Here is a 21,149-nt window from a genome sequence, read left to right as displayed (position 1 = left end):
TCATCTGTCTTTCTCCCTGATTGTATTTATTGTTCTTTGGCTCTTGGAGACAGGCTGTTCTTTTGTCCAAAACTAACCGTTACTTCTCACCCCATGGCACTGACCTGCTAATCAGTGCCAAAAAGGGGTATCCTGGCTGCTTCTAACTTGAGGCAAAGTTTAATTGCACTCATTTTCCGGGACAATAACGTTCTTCCCACTCAAGGTCAGCCGCATGCCTGTCAGTAGGCCTGTTGGCAAACATCTGTCCAACAGACTCGGCTTCCGCTCCTCTACTAAGATTTGAATGTAGCCTGCAGTAAAGAATAGAGCATCAATCGTGCACTCCTTCTAAGTCACTGTTTTTCTTACGATAAAACACGTATACAGACAGTGCTTTTACCACTGACACTGTGTCTAACTCAGAGAAGAAAATAGACTTGGGACTGCTTCTGTGTCCATTCCTGTCCGAGACAAAAGACTGTTTGTTATGGTGGTGGGGGCAGTGCTATCTTTGTGGGAACATAATCAGTCTGTCATTTCCACTGCCCATGTGCTGTTGTTATCCCCAGGTCCCCTAAGAGAATGGACCTTTTGTGCTTCCGCTTATATGGCAGTGATAAAGTTTCTTACAGGAGGACATATGTGTTTATATCTGGTGATATGTGCATGGACACAAAGTGCTTTGTCTGGCTTTAGTCTGTAGCTACATGACATTCCTGTAGGTTGAATGAGTTGTACTTTTCCATCCACATTAATCCAAACGGAGTCTGGACAATTAGACCAGGAAATGAAAAAGGGTGTGCTGATTGGCCAAAGAATTACTCTGTAGCAGCACTACTTGAGTGAATAACACAGCAAACCACTGGGTTTGTCCACATTGGAGATGGCACTATCCACATTGTTATGGGAAGACTAGGACTAGTAGCACTCATTATCAAAGGTCTCAGACAAATTCCTTCCTTTGCAGCAGGAGACAAAAGCCAAGCCCTATTGAAGCCCCAAAACTCTGGTCCTCTTAAATGACACAAATGTGGAATTAGCAAATGTTGTAGTTCCTTTAGTGGCTGCTTCAAACTGGCACCAAAAGCAAGTCACTACCAATAGACCCCCATGTTAATACGTCCAACTTTACAGCAAAATTAAACATGTTTACAGTATGACACACAAAAAAGGCTAGTTTGCCCCTTCATGACAGTGGTAGGGTTGGGGGGCACTTTCATACAACTCATTGCTTTACGGCATTTTAAGCCATAAAGTTATGAATAATTAAGTGCGTAGTTGCTTTGAGTGACAGCTGGTGGGTGTCAGTTACCCTAGTGTGCCCAGATAGAGAGAGTGGTGACATGACGAGTCAAAAAAAAATGGTCATGTGACTCATGCTGCCATCTTGGGTTCACAATAGCGTTCGCTGTTAATCTGTCTGCATTTAAATCCAGCTACTTCTTTTTATTTATTCGCTGAAAATGCTGGGTTGTTGTGCGTTTGGAGGCACAAATAGACACAGCAAGGGCTTCAAGATGTATAGATTCCCTTCAGATCCAAACAGAAGGAAAATTTTGGAAAATAAAGTCAGCTGTGTGGGATAGAAGCCGACTTCATCGTCAAAGCTTTGAGAGGTAAATTTATTGTACAGTCCCATGTACAGTAAAACTCACCTAAAATGTCATCGTATAAACCAGATATTCGCAGTCACCAGACAAAAAAGTCCCAAAGTGTTTTTATTGTTTTCCATGTAAAAACACTGATTTTGTAATAACAAATTTTGTACAATGGATTTTTCACTCACATCGGTTAAAATGTCCCATCCCATTGCAGTGTATTTCCATTAAACCCCTCGCATGTGGGACCAGAGTCATTTCTGTGATTAAAAGCCCGACCGTTAATTTTTTTCACATTGTGCTCAGAATCGGACCTGCAGCCTGAGGCACACGGCAGGCTGTGGCAGGCTGCGGAGTGAAAGCAACAACGTTTGCTGACTGTAACTAATCCGTTACATACATCTTACTTACGTTGGATAAAATTTCCCATCCGATCGCAATATTTCCATTAAAAACCCTGTACAGTCTGAACGTGCAAAGTTACAAATTAAAGTTCAGCACTCTGACACTCACCGATTTGAGGAAAGTGGGACCGGAGTCATTTCTGTGATTAAAAGTCCGACCGTTTATTTTTTCAAACTGTGTTGATGTGCACCTGTTAAATCAGACAATTTTCTGCTTTCAGTCCTTCGTCTGCCATCATTGTATAATAGTTTTTACAGTGCGCGCTGATTACAAATGGATCCAAAAAGTCCGCAGCTTTACAGCACAAAGTTGATAAAAGAGGAAATTGTTCAGCTTACCTTTGATTTGGAGGTGATGATTGTAGAAAGAAACGCTTGTTGAGGGTCAAATTACTCCAGAATAAAGCATAATCCAGAGATGGAGAACTTTAAAACTGTCACGCAGATCATTGTATGACACGGAGTTACAGAGCTGCAGCTGCATAAATCAGGCTTTAAATTAATTAAATAAATCATCATAAATTGTAAATTTATGTAAATTTGATAGCTTAACTATTTTTATACTTATTTTGATAACCCCTGTACCTGGATGTACGTGTTGCTGTATGTGGTTAAATGATTTAAAAAGAAAAGAAAGAAGACGATGAAAACATTAAAGGTTCATTCAGTAGTTCAGCGCAGTTGGAACCAAAATGGCACCATGTTCTGAGTTGACACCACTCTCTCTAATTAAGGCACTCTGAGTGACCCACGTCCAGTGCCCTGCTACCAGAGACCACCAGCAGTGGCTGCTAGCTGTCGTGGACCAACCATATCTATCTGAGCATTTTATTACAAAGCTGATAAAATATGACATGCTGTGTGGTTAATCCAGAACAGTCTCACGCTTTTTTTTCGTGGTCCCGTCGTGTGATAGGGTTGAGTATAGCAGTACTAAGATGGTGATATCATGAGCCACCCTATTTGAGCTTCAAAATCGATCTCCAGAAAACCTATGGGTGATGTTTGGGCCTTATATACAGTATACTGTACAGTCTGTGATTTCATAATTTAAGTGGTGGCCACTGAATACTGACATGGGAAAAAAGATGCAGGCCTGTATAGGCACAGCAATGGTTTAGTGACATACAGTATAAAAGACACTGAAATGTAATTATAACCATGAAGGAGGATGTGAATTATTATGTCAGAAATCTGATCCAACAGACAATTTGCTGTTTGTGGCTCACAATTTTTTTAAAAGTACTTCCAAACCCTCATATCACTGTCTTTAAGCCGGCTTCGCAGTGTACGCCACATAATCAGCCCCGTGGTGGAAATGTAAATTGAGCTTTCAGAGTTCAGCCCTACTGCAAGGACAACTCTTCTCAAGTGCTTTGCCAGTCATTTGAGCCACCTACTTGTGTGGTAATGTCACCAACAATTGGAAATCTTACTAACTTAACGCCAAGGAAAATAATGCTGATTACATCAGTGTTCTTTGTGAAAGTTTCTGTGCCTTAATAATATATTCTCTGATGGGAAGCCAAGTGAGGTTGGGTTTCTGACATTGTGGAATCGGAGTGTCTCTCATGGCTGTGTGGAGACAAATCACAGGCCAGAAACTTCAGTTGGAAACTGTGTAGATCTAGAGAAATGAAAGATCTTTACTAACACACTTGCTTCCAGTCGGCAAAGTTTTCTCTGTGATGAGTGGAAAATCAGGGCTCCAAGTATTTTGAATGAAAGCCATCTCTGTGTGGTTTTTAAGACTGCTGTCTCTCTCTGGGTGGAGCCTTTGAAATACAGTTAAGATCTCTGATGGAGGTTCTCTGCCAGCCTCATGGAAAAAAAAAGCGAAAGACGTAAAAGAGAGGGAAAGATGAGGGCAGACACAAGCACAGAGAGTTTTAGGGAGAGGAAAAGACAGAATATAAAACTAAATGTTTGCTGGATTTGGATGTTAATGCCTCATGGGTTTCTCTACCCCCCCACACAGCAACTGTATGCCGCCCAGCTTGCCAGCATGCAGGTCTCTCCTGGAGCCAAGATGCCTCAGCTTCCCCAACCCCTCAGTGCTAGTGGGCCCATCTCTCCCTCCTCTTTGAAGAATGACAAGAGTTCCTCCAGCCCCATCACTCAAGTCAAGGTACAATTCTCAATTCCTTTACCTTCCACCCCTACCAACACAGGTCTTGAGTGGTTCTAGACCAACACGAGTTGCTGTTGTTTTAATAAGCTAATAGCCATACTTATCTCCACATCAGTATTATAGCTGGTCATTCTTCAGCCCAGCCGCTAACAGGCCAACGGTCTGTGGGTTTTAACAACACTCCTAGGCTAAACTGTGGACATGGTTGCTACGACTGAGGCTGTTTCATGCCAGTAATTTGTGGAACACATGGTTTCAAATTATTATTGTTATTATTATTTCCAAAATGAAATGTTTTCGACATTTTTCTTCAGACTGAAATTGATCAAAACCATTGCAGCAGCAGTTTGCAGATGTTGAGTGATGTCTTTTCTTTTTTTGCCTTGTAAACAAACCAAATGCAATTGTTAGTGGTACTGCTGCTGTGTGGCACGAGTCCATGAGACCTCCGTGCAGAGGAGAGACCATATACATCACCCACACTCACCAAGGCCATAATCAGAAACACACATCCATTTGGAGTAGTTTATCTTAATAACATCACAATGGAGAAAAACCATAAATCATGGCTTGAAATGGTAAGAAAGCACTCTGGCTTTCTTTTCAGTGCCCCCCCCCCACCACCACACACACACACACGCCCCTCAGCAATGGTTTCCATTGATAGATTGACACCAGATTGACTCCATATTTCTTCACAAAGATATATCTTTTTATCACAATATATCATAGCCAATTATAGCAAAATTAATGCCAGTTTGGGCATGTGTAAAATAGTAAAAAGTCACCAAATTATAAGTGTTAACTGACTACTGGCATCCTGTCATCTGTATGCTCAGTCAGATGGAATCAGATTGCCTTTAGATTTGTCTGCATTCAGCCTTATTGCATGACAAACTGTTATTGGCACAGCAATAACAAGGCCTTGGGGCAGTCTATGCTTGAGCCATATGTTTGGACAAGGAGACACTTGGGCTTTGAAGAAGACTGCTGACAGCATTTGCCCTAATCTGTTTGAAAATACTGCTGCATGTACTACAGAGTGATTTGTACAGTGTAAAATGACATTTCTGTCATGGTTGTAAAGGACTGAATCGCATCCATTCAGTCACTGTATTTAAGCAAATCTGTGGCACATATTGATTTTGGTGTAAGTTGGATAAAATGGGAGTTTGTCCACCATCATAGTTTTTTTTCCCTTGTATTTGATGGAATAATTAATTATAGATTTAGGACATTTTTCAACAATATTCCGCCCCTTTTGAAGCAAAGACATAAAAAACTATACATTGTCACAATTAGATATTCCCTATGATTAGCAGAGCAAGTGTGGGGTTAATGAAGTCACACAGTCATTGACTATGTTTACATGGACAACAATGATCCATCCAGTTATTGTCCTTGTTCTAAATAAGACAGTAATTTTGATTTTGGTGTTTGCACTTGTTTATAGAATATTCCATTATTAATGCTGGTTACAGATCATAATATGATAAATGACTCATGGCCATGTCACGTCTTTTATGCCTTACATGTTAAAAAATGTTGTGAAAACTCCAATAGGACATCATCGTCTGATTAAGATGTATATATGCCTTCAGAGGTTCCATAAATAACTTATTAAAACGCCTGTATATTCAGCAATTTTTGGTTCTATTAGATTCAGGTGAGGACAAGTGAACCTCCTCTTTTGGGAAGTGTCAGCATCTATTAATTGCTAGGTCTTGGTTGCCACTCAGGTCATTGTTCAGTATTGTTCTGAAGAGAAATTTGTATTCAAAGCCCGCACACAACAACTTGAACAACATATGATTTATGAAGAATACTTCAGTTTGCTATAAGTAAAAAGTAAGATGTTAGATGTATATTAAATATTATTTAGTGTCAGTAGAGAGTCTGATGGACAGCCAGAAGGAGAACAGGACTGATCATGCTTAGGCTGCCACCGGTTCAAAACAATATGTACTCTGATTCGGTTAGCTCTAAACTATATCTATGAATTGTTTTAAACTATATGTTTTAGAAATGTCACAGCATATCCATGCACGTGATAAAACTAAGCATGCACAAACAAGAAATGAAATTAGCAAACAAATTAATGAAGTAAATAATTTAAGGCGACATGTGATGAATGGAACAGCTGTCTTTGATCACCGGCACTGCAGTTACGTGGTCATTATTTATTCTTTGAACCAGAGTGCAGACACCTAAAGCAGGGAGGAGGAGAGGGAGAACAGATGAAGCTGTACGGAGAGACGGAACTTGCTTTAATTAGTGTGAACAAAGGCACGAGGCAACTGTGAGGCAAACTGAGATGGCACAGTTCCTAAGGAAGGATGTAGAGGAGAGGAGAGGACAACTCAGGATGATGTGTGGGTCAGGATCCGGGGCCCGTAATTAGCCAGAAACACATTCGAAATGCACTGTCTGGGGATTCTGAGCTCTTCCAAAATGGGAAGCAGATCCATCTATTTACATCTGTCTTCTTTCACACTTCTGTCTCTGCTACTGTAGGAGGAAGGAACGCAGCCTCTCAACCTGTCTGCTCGGCCAAAGACAACAGAACTGGTCAAATCCCCCACATCTCCAACACAAAACCTGTTCCCTGGCAGTAAAAGCAGCCCCAACAGCCTCATTGGCAAGGGTGGTATCCCCAGTCCACTTGGAGGAGGCCTGGGGCGTGGATCCTCTCTGGGTAAAACTGACTCCACTGCTCCATCAAGACCCCCACATAGACGTACACTGTTGGCTTTGACAGTCGCTCGCATTCTCAGAGGAGCACGCAGAACCTACCCCAATGTTTTTTATAGTTTTTCCTAACGCCTTCTATGTTTTGCTTACAGATATCCTGTCCAGCCTAAACTCTACAGCGTTGTTCGGAGACCAGGATACGGTGATGAAGGCCATTCAGGAGGCTCGGAAAATGAGGGAGCAGATCCAGCGGGAACAGCTGCAGCATCACCAGCAGGGCATGGAGGCAAAGCTGTCCGCTTTGAGCTCAGTGGGCTTCAACAACTGCAGAGTGGACAAGGTAAGTCCAACAATCATCAAACTGACTCCAGAACCTGAACAGTATAAGCTCTGTTGTAAAGTAGTGAAGGAAATCAACTCTTAATGAAAGTAGAACGCTGTGATTTTGATATAGCAGTAATTCTTACATCTAAAGCTTTCCTCTCATCTTTGTCCAGCCTGCTTGTATTGATAACCCCTGGCAATGCTGCATGTACATGTGCGTTTCATCAAATTAGTGTGAATATATTTGCATGCCTGCATGTGTTTAGTGGGCTCGGTGTTGTTGATGTTGGTGTGAGGGGCCGTGACAGGCCATGGCAGTGCCCAGTGTGGGTTAAGAAGACTGTGAAGTCTCTGCCCAATTAAAGCAGACTTGCAACCTTCTTCATCCCCTGACACAGGACGGCGTGGCTTTGTACCAGGAGTGCACACACTCCCAGGGATTCCCTTTAAAAATATCTTCAATCGATGAGTCAATCAAGGAGAAAAAAAAGCTGTCCTCTCTTCAGCTTGATGCCATGTTGGCAGTTGGCTGTGAGGAGCAGGCAGGAACTGGGAGCGATGCTCATTAATATTTCAGCATCTGACACTTTCAACCAACAGCCTCAACTAGGTCAATGTATATGTAAAAAATGTAAATTAATATCTATTTTGATTTCCCTCTAATTTGGTGTTTGGAAACGATCGCTGTCTGTGCAGGTGGCAATCACCTCTTCAGTGTAGTTAAATGTAAGGCCACAGAGAAGAGACAGAACAGCTCCTGGTCTTTATTCTTACCTCCAACATAATGCAGTATACTATTTTGTTTGTATTTATTTTTTTGCTCTTCTAAATAAAGAGTTGCTATCTCACAATTCTAAGGCGGTTGAGAGAAGACACAACAATTCCCAATCCTGACAACACAAATGCAACACCATCTGCAGTATTTCAACAAAAGGTAGAGGTAGCTGCATCACAAAACAACTTGCAAATTTAAAAGAAAAGTTTGCCAACACAGACAATACAAACAAATATGAAGTACAGCACATGCAACGATTTAATTGGATAAAGTGTCTTCAGACAATTCACACAGATGTGTTGCAAATAGCCACGACACAACAGAAGTGCTAACAGCACAAAAAGAGGTTTCTGCCTGGAGGACGTTTGTTCAGTGCATCACGGTACAATGTCTCCATCTCCACCTGGTCTGCAGAGATTAGTAAGTTATTTTATTTTCTTTGTTGATGATTTTACTCATACTTTAGCTATGCTTTCACATTTTATGATTATTATTTTAGTTTTGGCACATTGAGTGGTTCATCATTAAGTATCCTCCAGGCAGAAACCTCTTTTTGTGTTGCTAGTATTTCAGTTGTGGCTATTTCCAAAGTGACTGTGTTTTTTGTGTGGGTTGTGTGAATTTGCAACAGACACATTTTCAAATTAAATGGCGATCATGTTAGCAGGTGTTTTCTCAATTTCATTAGGGTTTTTTTTCCAAATGCAACTGCATGTCATAGAATTAATACAGGTGCTGTGGTTTTTTTGTACTTGATGTATTAAGTAATAGGGCTTTAGCACTTTATATAGGCTTTGAATGATTACATTAATAAAAAAAATACTACTTCACAGATTCTCACCAAATTTGCATCACAGATAGATATTGGGGCATGGAAGACTCCACTGAATTTTGGAGGTGATCCAGATGCAGATTGGCAGACGTCAGACATCTCGGATTACTCTTGTTTTTTTGTTTGTTTGTTTGTTTTTTTGTAACAAAAAAGTAAACTTGTGCTTTCTGTATTTGTTAATGTTGTCTTCGATTGGTAGTCTTGTGACATCTCTCGCTCTGCCACCGTAGGATCTCCTTTAAATGTAAACCTGAAAAGTGATCTTTCTCCACAATTAAGCTATAAGCATTCTTCCTGCTTTTGGTGTTCTTTGTTCATTTGTCACACGGTAGGTAGGTGAAGCTTTTAGGTTGAGTGTGCAAGCATTCTTTAGCCATTTACTCACCACGTGTGACAGCAGCCTGTGCAGCTGCTTTCCTGCCTCCCAACGAAGGTGAGAGTCTGGTCAACCAAACAGCTGAATCTGCCGTGACATGAAAGCAGCAACTGAACAAAGAACGTAAAGAAGCATTTGCAACAGGCAGCACACTCCCACAGCTACATTGTCCTCAGCAGGCAGAGCTTAACATCGTTTTTTATTTACTCCCTGCTTACTCTTTTGTAGGGGTTAGGTTAGTCCCCTCTGAATTTTGGAAGTTGCGTGCTCAACCTGAAGCAGTCATCTCAGGAGAATACTTTTCCCTTTTTGTTTTTGTTTTTTTTTTTTCTCTAAAGGGATCCTCTGCTCCAAATACTCAATCACTCTTCACCTATAATCTGCCCTTTGTCTGTGATTGCCACCTAAGAAAGGAGGTGTATGTGATTTTTCAGAATGGAAAAACCCCACCCCCCACCCACCCACCCACCCACCCACCCACCCACCCACACACACACACACACACACACACACACACACACACACACACACACACACACACACACACACACACACACACACACACACACACACACACACACACACACACACACACACACACTGAGGCGGGGTTGGAAATTTGAAGTATCGACAATGATATGCTGATAAACACAAAAGAAAAGAAAGGAACATAATTTTCCACTTACTGTGTAATAATGTAACACTGAAGGATTTTAGCCACACTGAAGAGTGCATTACATTATGTATAAGTTACTAGCTTGTTGCCTGTGGGGATCCACGGGCTATAGACTGGGTAGTGTTTAGAAAATAGGTAACTGACATTTTTCAAGGGTGTTAATTTATTGTGCAATGTTTCTGTAATGAGTTGAAATGGCGTGTGAGTCCAGAATGTTTTTACAACCTTAGCCTTAGAACCTCAACACTTTTCAGAAGAAGAACCTAGCCCTTTTTTCCTGTTAATTACATAATTTTACATAATTTAATGTTAATTTACTGTCTAAATGTATTTATAAATTGTTTAGGTTCTTGTTATATACATTATTATTATTATAACTTCTATTTTGTCATTTGATTTTTAAGTGGACCAAAATGGAAATAAGTGTTGTGCATGTATTTTGAATGTATTTATAATTATATTATGTACTTACATTGAACCTACTAAATAAAATCATGCACACTCTCACACTTTTAATATAAAGATGATTTACTGCCCTCTGCTGGAATGTTTGTTGATCCAGAATGTAATTAGCAATGTTAGCTAATATCCATAGTTTCTAAAAAAAAAAAAAAAAAAAAAAGAGTCCTATCAATGTTCTCTTTTGGCAGTGTTCATCCTTGACCCAAAATAGATAATCATACCAAATGGCAAATGCCAGCTATCCTCAGTTTGTCTGTGATCAAAGTTATACCCATGCATGCACCCATGCACACATGGAGAGGTTCTTGTCTTTTCTGCATTCTGCAGCAAGCAGGCGCTTCTATTTTTAGACACAAAGACAGTGGTGGAAGGCATCAAATGCAATACACATTTCACTCATTGTACCAGCAACATAACACTTAACTCAGTCATGGTAACAGCAACACGACACTTAACTAAACTGACTAAAGCAATTTAATTACCTAAATCAATAACACTAACAATAACAACACTGTTAAACTAGCATAAAACACAATAATAACATTTAAAACCTCCAAACCCCGAACTCCCATGGTGCATTACAGCACAACAGCTAAAATTGCCAATTTCTCAAAAATATTTGTCCTATCAGCTTTCCATTTTCACAGCGTTCCTCCTCGACCCGAAATACATGAACATACCAAATGGCTAATGTTAGCTCTCCCCGGTTTCTGTGTGATCAAAGCCATATACATACACGCACACACACAGACACACACATACACACACGCACGCATCAGCTAAATAGCTAACTACCTAAGCAAGCCATTGTTAATGTGTGGATTAGGCTAGCAAGGTTGGTTAATAGTCTCTGACAACATAAGGGTTGCTCATGGTGAAACAGATCACAGTTGATCTGTGATCCGTTCAGACCACAAGTAAGCCATGGACTAATTGCAGAGTTTACATAAATGTAATTTTGTGTCATGGTGACTTGTTTTTCATGTGATAACTGCATTAATTTTGATCCAGTTATGGTAAAATCACAGTCTGGGTGGAAGAAATGCTGTGTGCGTGCATGCGCACACACAAACACAGACACACCAGACAGCCTCATGGAGAGACTATAGCTCCTGCTATCACTGCATGCTCATGTAACCTCATGCCCACTTACAGCCTTGTGCTCCGCTGCAGAAAAGAGGCTAAATGCATTTCTGCAAAAAGAATCTCCATTCACATTAAAAGGGTTGAGGACAAAGTGATTGTTGTCTCTTCCCTATACAGACATAGTCCACTGAACCGAGCATCATACTTGAAGCACGTGCACAGCTGAGTTGGCTGAAACTCCACAGCTATGGAAAAATAATGTGTATTCCCAACTGCTTCTAAGTCTCTGCTTTCCTGAGTCAGTGGGTGTAGGATCAATGTATTTATCCAGAAAGGTTTATGAATAAAATTATCATTGTTACCTTCACACAATATCTGCCTCATCATTTCTGTTAAAAGAAGTTATAAACTCAGATCCATTTTGTTCCTTTTTTTGTAGTTTTCATGATTAGGCAGGAGTAGTGGTCAAGGGGCTAAGTGCTCTTGTTTCCATAGTGGAAGGTTCCTGGTTCAAGGCCACCCCTCCTCATTCTCCATGTTATATGGAGTTGAGTCAGGAAGAGCATCTGGTGTAAAATTTGTGCAAAATCAGTATGCAGATCCACCTCATATCTGCTCTGGCGAAAACAAGGGAGAAGCTGAAGGAACTTACTTTTTTACATGTATTTGATAAAGGCTGTTTTTTCACTGATACTGTTCATATTGCAATTTAATTCACTAATTAAGTATTTTAGTTTAAAATGTTATGTAAAATATTTGTGACCTTGTTTTAAATTCAAGACCACAGACAAAAATTTCTTATTCATTATTATTATTAGGTCTGGTTGATGGATAAGGCTGGATGCAAATGCAGGACTCAGACAAAAGGCTCTGTATGTAAAAATAGCTTACTGGGGTAGTAAATGGGGTCTGATACACAGAAAGGCAGTCCAGCAAGAGCAACAAAACAAGGCACATCAGGCTTATCAGGTGTGGCACAAATGGTATGGACACAAGTGCAACTCACATGACTGATAGAGTTCAAAAAAGGTTTACTGGGTTTAACAGGCAGGAGGTCGGTACACGTGTGGTTCAGCAGCATGGCAGAGGTAGCAGACAGATGAGAGGCTGAGGCATAGTCAATAAACAGGCACAGGGCAAAATACGCAGTGTTTGGGCTATCAGAGGCAAGACAAACTCGAGGTCAAAAACAGGCAAAGTCAAAATACCGACTAGCAAAACAGGCCAAAAATAAGCATGGGATGGAGGCTGAAAAGTGACATGAAATCAACAATCAAAAAACAGAGCTGGAGAGAAGGCACTAGGCACATCAACTGGTGAAGGAGCAGAGCAAAATGATGGCAAATATAAACCCAGGTGATGAGATGCAAATTGAGAACAGGTGAGTGTGGAAAGCACCAGAACAAGGGTGTGGCCAGAGAGGGAGAGAGAGAGAGAGAGAAAGAGAGAGACGCCCACCACGAAGAACCAAGAGAGATGGACAAGAGAGATAGAGACAGATAAACCCAAGCAGGAAAACCCCAACAAGAGAATAAACAAACAGGAAAACAACTGACCAGACAAAAACAAACCAAAGCAAAGAAATTAAAGCAGACAAAACTCAAATCCTGACAGTCCAATGAAAATCACAAATGGGACCGGGGTCCAAAATAAAACAAGAGGGAACCCACCACCACTCCTCGGGACTGTAACCTTCCCAATCAACCAAATATTGAAATCCGTGGCCCCTACGACACAAAGCAAGAAGCCACTGGACAGAAAAAACAGGCTCCCCCTCCACGCACAGGGCCTGCATAACCGGAGATGAACAGAAACAGGATTGATGACCTGAGACACAGGGAAGGGCCCAATGAATCTGGGAGCTACTTTGCGTGGAACTCCATGGAGATGTAAGTGATGGGTAGACAACCAAACCTTTTGACCTGCAGTATAGGTAGGAGTGCCGCTTACAGCCAGCCACAGCCTTATAAAGAAATGCAGAACAACTGAGGGCTCGCCGAGCCCCCTCCCAGGTTCGTTGGCACGGAATGACCAAACTGAGGACTGATAGAATCGGGGAGCGCAGAACAGTGGGAGAAAACAAGGAAAGCTGATGACCGAAAACTACTTGAAATGGTGAAAACCCAGAAGATGCTGACGGTAAACTGTTGTGTGCTAACTCAATCCAAGACAACTGTGAAGACACATAATATTCATAACATAATATTGTAAGACCCTTTTCTAACTCTTGATTAAATTGTTCAGTCTGACCATTAGCTTGGGGATGGTACCTGGACGTGAGACTGGAGGTGGCCCAGAGGAGACAGTGACAGTGTTTAGTCAGGTTTATTAATTTATTTATTTTTATCTGAAAAATTATCCGATCCATGTCTTAAAAACTATATCTGATCCAAAATGCAGCTGTGACACCCTCTAGTGATCACCCATGTTTCCATTTTTGTGTCGCCATCTTTGCTCACTAATGTAGGAACCAGCTAATGGCTCTGGAATGCAGTAAGCAGTTGCAGTCATGATCAGAGTTAAGCAACAAAGTGACAAACCTAAACACTTTGCGCCCTATCTTGATGATGCACGATGCACAGTGTAAAGTGCATTCAGACTGTGTCCACTTCGCCATTATAGGGTATGTGATCTGAAAGCAAAGTAGGGTGCAGGACACAAATGGATTCTACTTATTATGACCATGCTTTTCTTGTGCCATTTCTGCTACCACCAACATCTCAAGTATATTGACCACATCTGTTGACTGGATAAAGATGTGCTCCAAAAGCAGGTGCTTTTTGATGATAGAACTTGGAGGAAAGTCTGGAGTAACGCTGCGAGACTGTTGGGTGTTGATACTGTTCAGGCAAGAAAAGCTATATTGGACTAAACACCCTACAAGTGACTGATGGATGCTAGGTTTCACCAGTAGTCCAGCAATGTACCTAGAGGGAAATGATGATGATGATGATGATGACGCTGATCTGTTCACACCTGATCCCATCAGATCTCAGCAGTGAAACAGAGTAGCCTCTGATGAGTGTATGGCTGGGAGACTGCTTGGAAACACCAGGAGCTATGAGCATGTTTGTCCATATAGAACTGGAGCTGCATTCTGAAGGGCAGCAGCAAATCCGTCATAAGCTACACATTGATATATCCCTCAACCACTTCGAGACTGAACTTTACTTATGATGTATCATTTCTGGTAAGAATTTATCATGTTAACAGTTCAACATTGATGGAAAAATTGTTGATTGTACTGGTTTCATTTGCTTCCACCTTGGTGGACAAAAGGACTGTTTGTCCTACAGAGCAACATGGAGAGGGCCGATCTGAATATTAATATGTTGATGACGCAAGATCAACTGAGTGCTATTAGGCAGTTTTTGACAAATTGCTCTGAAATTATTTAATATGTGACCCCATATTTTTCATTAAAATGTTAATGTAATTGACCTCTAAGCTTCAAATTTTGATTGTGGCACTGATTGTTAGAAGCACCTGCGCCAGTTAGTTCTTCATTTGGGAGTCTTTTGTACCTGATCCAAACACCTTTGTGTGTTTTACAGAAAGATATCAGTAACTGAGGCCTTACCAACGGTAATACCTTTCTGTATTAATTAGAGCATCTTGCTGAATGACAACTTAACTAAGCTCATGCTTGACTCTGTGGCTTGTGCAAATCATCGTGAGATATTGTCACCTCTTAGTTTCTTTGACACTGCCCCTATTAGGATGGTGCGGAATTAGAGCTGTGCTTTATCAAGTCAGCTAAAAGAATTGCCCCATCATCTTTGTCCTGCTGCCGCAATAAAGAACAGTAGGTTGTAATTCAGCGGCGAAGTGAAAGAGAGAGTGGGAAAGAAAGAGAGAGAGAGAAAGAGTGTTTTGCTGATACAAGCCAACAGACTAGAATGGTTTGAACGCCCCAGATAAAAGCTTTCACTTTGGTCAGTTTCAGAATATTAATATTTCAAGAAAGCACCTCACCTGACATAAATATGGTGTGATGTTTAATAGCTCCCAGTCTCTTGTTTGGAAGTTTATCATAGTGAGAGCTTAGGTGAAGCAGATTCTGGGAAGGTAACATAAATGGGATTAAGGAGAGGTTAAGATCATCCCGTGTGGCTGTTAGTGGGGGATATTAAATATTGATTTATCCCACTGTAATGACCAGGCAGAGGAGTGTGTCTAAATGCTGCGTACAGATGGATCAATTCATCTTTTCATACAAAGTGTGTCCATACAGGACAATGTATTCTTCTATAACTTTTATGACTATGACTCTGACCTACGAGAACATATCGCTGATCAGACTCTCTCTTCAAGAGTATACAAGCCTTTAACCTGAGGACGGCTAAAATAGTCATGCATTACAGGCAAATATTTTCTTGCTTCTCTCCCTTTTTGTCTGTTTTCACTATATCCTATCAGTACAATAAAACCTTTTACAACCCTTCTACAATTTAACTGTTTGAAATATTTATCTGACGGTATTATTGTCTGCAGAGAGCAATTACTTTGTTCCATTATTTACCAGCTCTTGCTCACCCAGTGGAGGCTTTTACCTCGAATGCGCCAGTGTGCCTACAGTCAAACACAGCTCGGCTAAATCCATTTGTATCTCTTTGAATTGTTTCCTACTCTTACTGTATGAACTAGCGTGTTGCCCGTGGGGATCCATGGGCTCTAAATTTGGTAGTGTTTATAAAATAGGTAGCTGACATTTTTCAAGGGTGGTAATAAATTAAGCAAAGCTTTGATAATGAGTTAGAATGGTGTGTGAGTCCAGAATGTTTTTAGAACATTAGACCTCAACAATTTTTAGAAGAGGAACTCAACCCTTTTATTTCCTGTTAATTGTAATTTTAATTCTGTTAATTTTTTAATGTTAATTTTCTGTCTTAATGTATTTATAAATTGTTTAGTGTTTTTACTTTCTTCTGTCATCCATGTATTTTTAATGTATTTACAGTTATATGATGCACATACATTGAAATTACTAAATAAAATCACACACGAATGCAAAAATCTCTTGTCTGATGAGACAAAGCTTGAACTCTTTGGTGTGAATGCCAGGCATTGTGTTTGAAGCATGGTGGTGGCAGCATCATGCTGTGTGCTCTTGACCTCAGACTGGGGCGACTGTTCAACTTTCAGCAGGACAATGAACCTAAGGACACAGCCAATATATCAAAAGAGTGGCTTTAGGACAACTGTGTGAATGTCCTTGAATGGCCCCGCCAGAGCCCAGACCTGAATCTGATTGAACATCTCTGCAGAGATTGGAAAATGGCTGTGCATCGACGCCCCCCATCCAACCTGATGGAGCTTAAGAGGTGCTGCAAAGAGGAATGGGCAAAACTGGTCAAAAATAGGTGCACCAAGCTTGTGGCATCATATTCAAGAAGACTTGAGGCCGTAATTGCTGCCAAAGGTGCATCACCAAAGTATTGAGCAAAGGGTTTGAATATTTACAATATGTACACGTGATTTATTTTTTTATTATTATTTTTAATTAATTTGCTCAAATTAAAAAAAAAAAACTTTTTCAAGTTGTCATTATGTGGTGGTGTGAGTAGAATTTTGAGGGGAAAAAAGAATTTACTCCATTTTGGAATAAGGCTGTAAGAAGAAAATGTGGAGAAAGTGAAGTGCTGTGAATAGTGCTTTCTGGATGCACTGTAACCTCCAACATACTCTTTCTCCTCACAGCCAAACTTTGGTACAACCATTTGAACCCACCTCTGATACTCCTGGCCTTGCTACCCTTCTACTTTGTATCTTGTACACACTGTACATATGTCTTTTTCTCTCCCTTTACCAATCACACTGTCAACATTCAAAGTTCTGGCTCTCACTTCCACATGTCTAACTTCCTCCTCACCTGCTATACCTCTGGACATGTTCTCCACCTCTTCTTCTTCTGAACCAGATACTAGCCCAATTTACGCCCATCACCGTGTTGGACCTCCATTGTTGTCCAACCCAGGCTTGGATATCCGATATGGAAATTTATGCCGGATGCCCTTCCTGATGCAGCCCTACTCAGTAATCTGGGCTTGGAACCTGAACTCTGAATGCACTGGCTTGTGCACACAATGTGGCTGAGATTTGAGAAAATTTACATCATATGCTCTTCCTCCTTTTACCCTCCTCATTTATCTGGATTTGACACGGGCCCACAGAATGTACTGGCTGTACACCCCATGTGGCTGAGTTACAGGTGACACTATTTTTGTCTAACTTTGTTATTTTCACAACACACCCATGATTTAATTAGGTGACTTTATACAACCTCTTTGCACCCAGTACCATCATTTTTGCTCTGATTTTGCAATGACAAAAAAGCAATGTGTGATCAGACACACACCAAGATGTTGGCCATGATAGAATGTCAAGATAGGGCTCCAGTACTGTAATGGTCTAAAAATGATAAAATTCTGATAAATGGGTGTCATTATTGCTCTTGCAGACAAAAATACATTTAAAATTTCCAGTTGTGGAAAACCTTTTTTATTGACTTTGTTGTGGTGGTTGTTGTTTTGTACTTTGATTAACTCTGAAATGGTGCCTAATCTGACTAGTCTGAAAGAAATCATGACAAATGAGTTGGCCAGTGGCCAAGAAGAGAGTAAGAAAAGTCTTAATGCCTATCAGTGACTGACTGCTCAGTTCAGATCAGCAGCTTGTTGACCGTTTTTTTTTATCTATTATAAAAGTTGCTTCTGTGATGCCCTGGAGGTTGGCTGAGGTAAAATATATTCGTCTGCTGACATGTCCCTAACACCAATCAAAAGGTTAAAGGCCAGTGTATTAACCTATTGAACTGCCCTTTTCTGCCCTGTGGCGCCTCCTCTCTTCAGTATTGATGACTGCAATTGTCCATTTACCAAATTCTAAAGCTCAGCCTGTAAATATTCAAATGGAGCTAACGCTGTTGCTCCACAAATCCCAACTCCTAACCTATTGGTTATAGCTATTACACTGCTCGGTCTTGTGTAGGTGTGTGTGCCGGCGTGAATACGTGTGTGTGTGTGCAATGCCAGGGATCCATTCAGGCAAAAACCTTACAAAGACTTTGAATATAATCTTGTCTGGTCTGCAGCCCTGGAAGCAATTTTCTGCTCCTTTTCGACTGCTGTCTTGGAAATTGCAAACCAAGGCATTTTGGCTGCAGTGTAAATCGTTGGCATACAAGGGTTTACCCATCCAAATTAGATTATGCTCAGCTCCCAGACACTGGCTGTAGCCAGCAAGTACCATTGTGACGATTGCTTACATTAATGCTTTGTCCAATTGTTCACATTTGCCAAAAAATAAAAATAATGTATGATTTTGGATTAAAGGTGCCTGTGCTTGTGGGAGAGTATGTGAAGGCTGTGGTCCAGGTTCAGGTCTTTTGCTCTGTTTTGTCTGAGCCCCAGAAAGACATCAAGCCTGAATCTTGGTCTGGTCATTTGGCTGGAGCTCCATTTTTTTTTCCTACACTTGTCACTTGACACGGTGAATTTCTGCCCAGCAGCTGTTGGTCAGAAATGTTATTTGGCCGCTGTGGATCAGACCTGTGATGCTGCAGTCGTCACAAGTCACAAACAACAAAAGACAAGAAAAGAAAAGGCCTGAAAGAACCATTTATAGTCTGCGGCATTGTTGCAGTGAGGACAAAATGGCTGAAAGTGCCCCAAAAGGTCCTTATGTGGAAGTGGTTTTTGTATTGGAACAGTTTTGAATGTTCTGCTGTTGGTTTGATAGGGCAGTGTTTTGGGTCACTGGGGACAGCTTTCACACAAATGATGTGATAAATGGTAAATGGTAAATGGACTGCATTTATATAGCGCTTTTCCATCTGCATCAGATGCTCAAAGCACTTTATGCCCCGATGTCAGGGTGCTGCCATACAAAGTGCTCACTACACACCGGGAGCAATAGGGGATTAAAGGCCTTGCCTAAGGGCCCTTAGTGATTTTCCAGTCAGGTGGGGATTTGAACCCATGATCTTCTGGACTCAAGCCCAACACCTTAACCACTAGACCATCACCTCCCCTAGGTAATAGAACCCAGCGCTTTATCAGCAGGATCCTGTTCATGTGGTTTTTGTGAATGTGACGTTCTTACTTTACTGTGCTGTGAAAAAAACCTAGTGTACCCTTGAGCTTTTAGTTAAAAGTTATTTTAAGACATCAGCATTACATGCAAGTCTCCGGCAATGTGCAGCGTCTCCAATCATGCTACAGATGTCTATAACTCCTGTTGTTATGGGTTTTTCCTCGCGTCTCTCTCTCTCTCTCTCTCTCTCTCTCTCTCTCTCTCTCTCTCTCTCTCTCTCTCTCTCTCTCTCTCTCTCTCTCTATATATATATATATACACAAGGTCTGTCCATAAAGTAACGGTCCTTTTTATTTTTTTAAAAACTATATGGATTTCATTCATATGTTTTTACGTCAGACATGCTTGAACCCTCGTGCGCTTGCGTGAGTTTTTCCACGCCTGTAGGTGGCGTCATTCGCCTGTGAGCACACCTTGTGGAAGGAGTGGTCCCGCCCCTTGTCGGATTTTCATTGTCTGGAAATGGCGGAATGAAAAGGACTTTTTTTCCATCAGAATTTTTTCAGAAGCTGTTAGAGACTGGCACCTGGAAACCATTCGAAAAAGTTATCTGGCTTTTGGTGAAAATTTTACAGGCTTCACAGAGAATAAGGACTTTAACTACAGCTTTAAGGACCCCTTTAAGGACGGTCGGTGCGCCGCGCTCCGAGCTGCGACGTCGCAGCACAAACCACTGGATCATTTCTAAGCTGATGGCTCTGTGGATACGAGACCGTTGTGTGCTCTTTCTCTGGTTATCACAAGAGCTGGACATCAGCCATTTTCCGGCAGATTTCACTTTTAACAAGAGATTTCTTGTTTCTTGGACAAGTTGGGACATGTCCAGCTCTCCACAAGTTCTCTTATACTCACTCGACTGGTAAGCACTGAAAGCCGAGATAGGCATGTCCAAACTTGTCCTCTAACACTCCGAAACGGAGGTGTTCCTTTGTCTCGCTTCATCAGCGAAACCTTAGGGTTCCTGAAATGAGAGAAACTCCATTATTTCCCAGTAAAACCATTTCCTGGTTTTGATATTTCAGAGTACTATTGGGTACATTTTTTTGAGACACCATACATACATACATTATATATATATATATATATATATATATATATATATATATATATATATATATAAACACACACATAAAGAACTATGAATTTTTTTTTAACATTTGATGTCATAAAAATGCCAAATGTACAAAAGCTCACAGGGGCACAAACTTTCTCACAGCACTGTATACATTTACTGTAACTTGATACAGTTTATTGCAAATACAAATCATCTGAAAATAAATATTGTTCCTGCAGCATCAGTTTGTACATTCACAAACTTTAAATATTCTACTGGATCAAAACCATTTGGTGTCATTGGTCAGGACTCTACAGACTCTGCAGGACATCATTGACGTTGTTAGCGTTGGAAATCGATATGGTTTTATTGTCGAGGTGTCAGCTATTTGTGGCTAAAAACAATCTGCTATTTAGCATTTGCTAGAAGTTCTCAACACAGTCACCACTAGGTTTCGAGACGTTGACCTGGCCAACAAATATCATTCAGGAAATATAAAGATAACACAAATTGTAAAAAGTATGTCTGTGTTTCATTCATTCATTTCTTATACCTGCTTTTACCAGTTAAGGGTCACAGAGAAGCTGGAGCTTAGCCCAGTGGTCATAGGGCGAGAGGCAGGGTACAACTTGATCTGGCTGCCATCTATCACAGAACCACAAGA

At 40.9% G+C, this 21,149-nt stretch overlaps 1 protein-coding gene across 5 annotated transcripts in view; it reads left to right on the top strand.

Moving 5' to 3' along the window:
* The window catches only part of sox6 (SRY-box transcription factor 6), a 419,745-nt gene that overhangs the window by 350,639 nt on the left and 47,957 nt on the right, over positions 1-21,149 (top strand). For all 5 annotated transcript variants that reach the window (XM_034191205.1, XM_034191199.1, XM_034191191.1 and 2 more), the window contains 3 exons: positions 3,963-4,112; positions 6,630-6,810; positions 6,959-7,146. In XM_034191205.1, coding sequence (XP_034047096.1) covers positions 3,963-4,112; positions 6,630-6,810; positions 6,959-7,146 — 519 coding nt within the window. The remainder of the gene's footprint in view (positions 1-3,962; positions 4,113-6,629; positions 6,811-6,958; positions 7,147-21,149) is intronic.

This window comes from Thalassophryne amazonica, chromosome 2 (genome assembly GCF_902500255.1).
Source record: "Thalassophryne amazonica chromosome 2, fThaAma1.1, whole genome shotgun sequence".
In the NCBI taxonomy this organism is placed as follows: domain Eukaryota; kingdom Metazoa; phylum Chordata; class Actinopteri; order Batrachoidiformes; family Batrachoididae; genus Thalassophryne; species Thalassophryne amazonica.
Note: the sequence above shows the minus strand (reverse complement) of the source record. Positions and strands in the feature narration are given on the sequence as shown.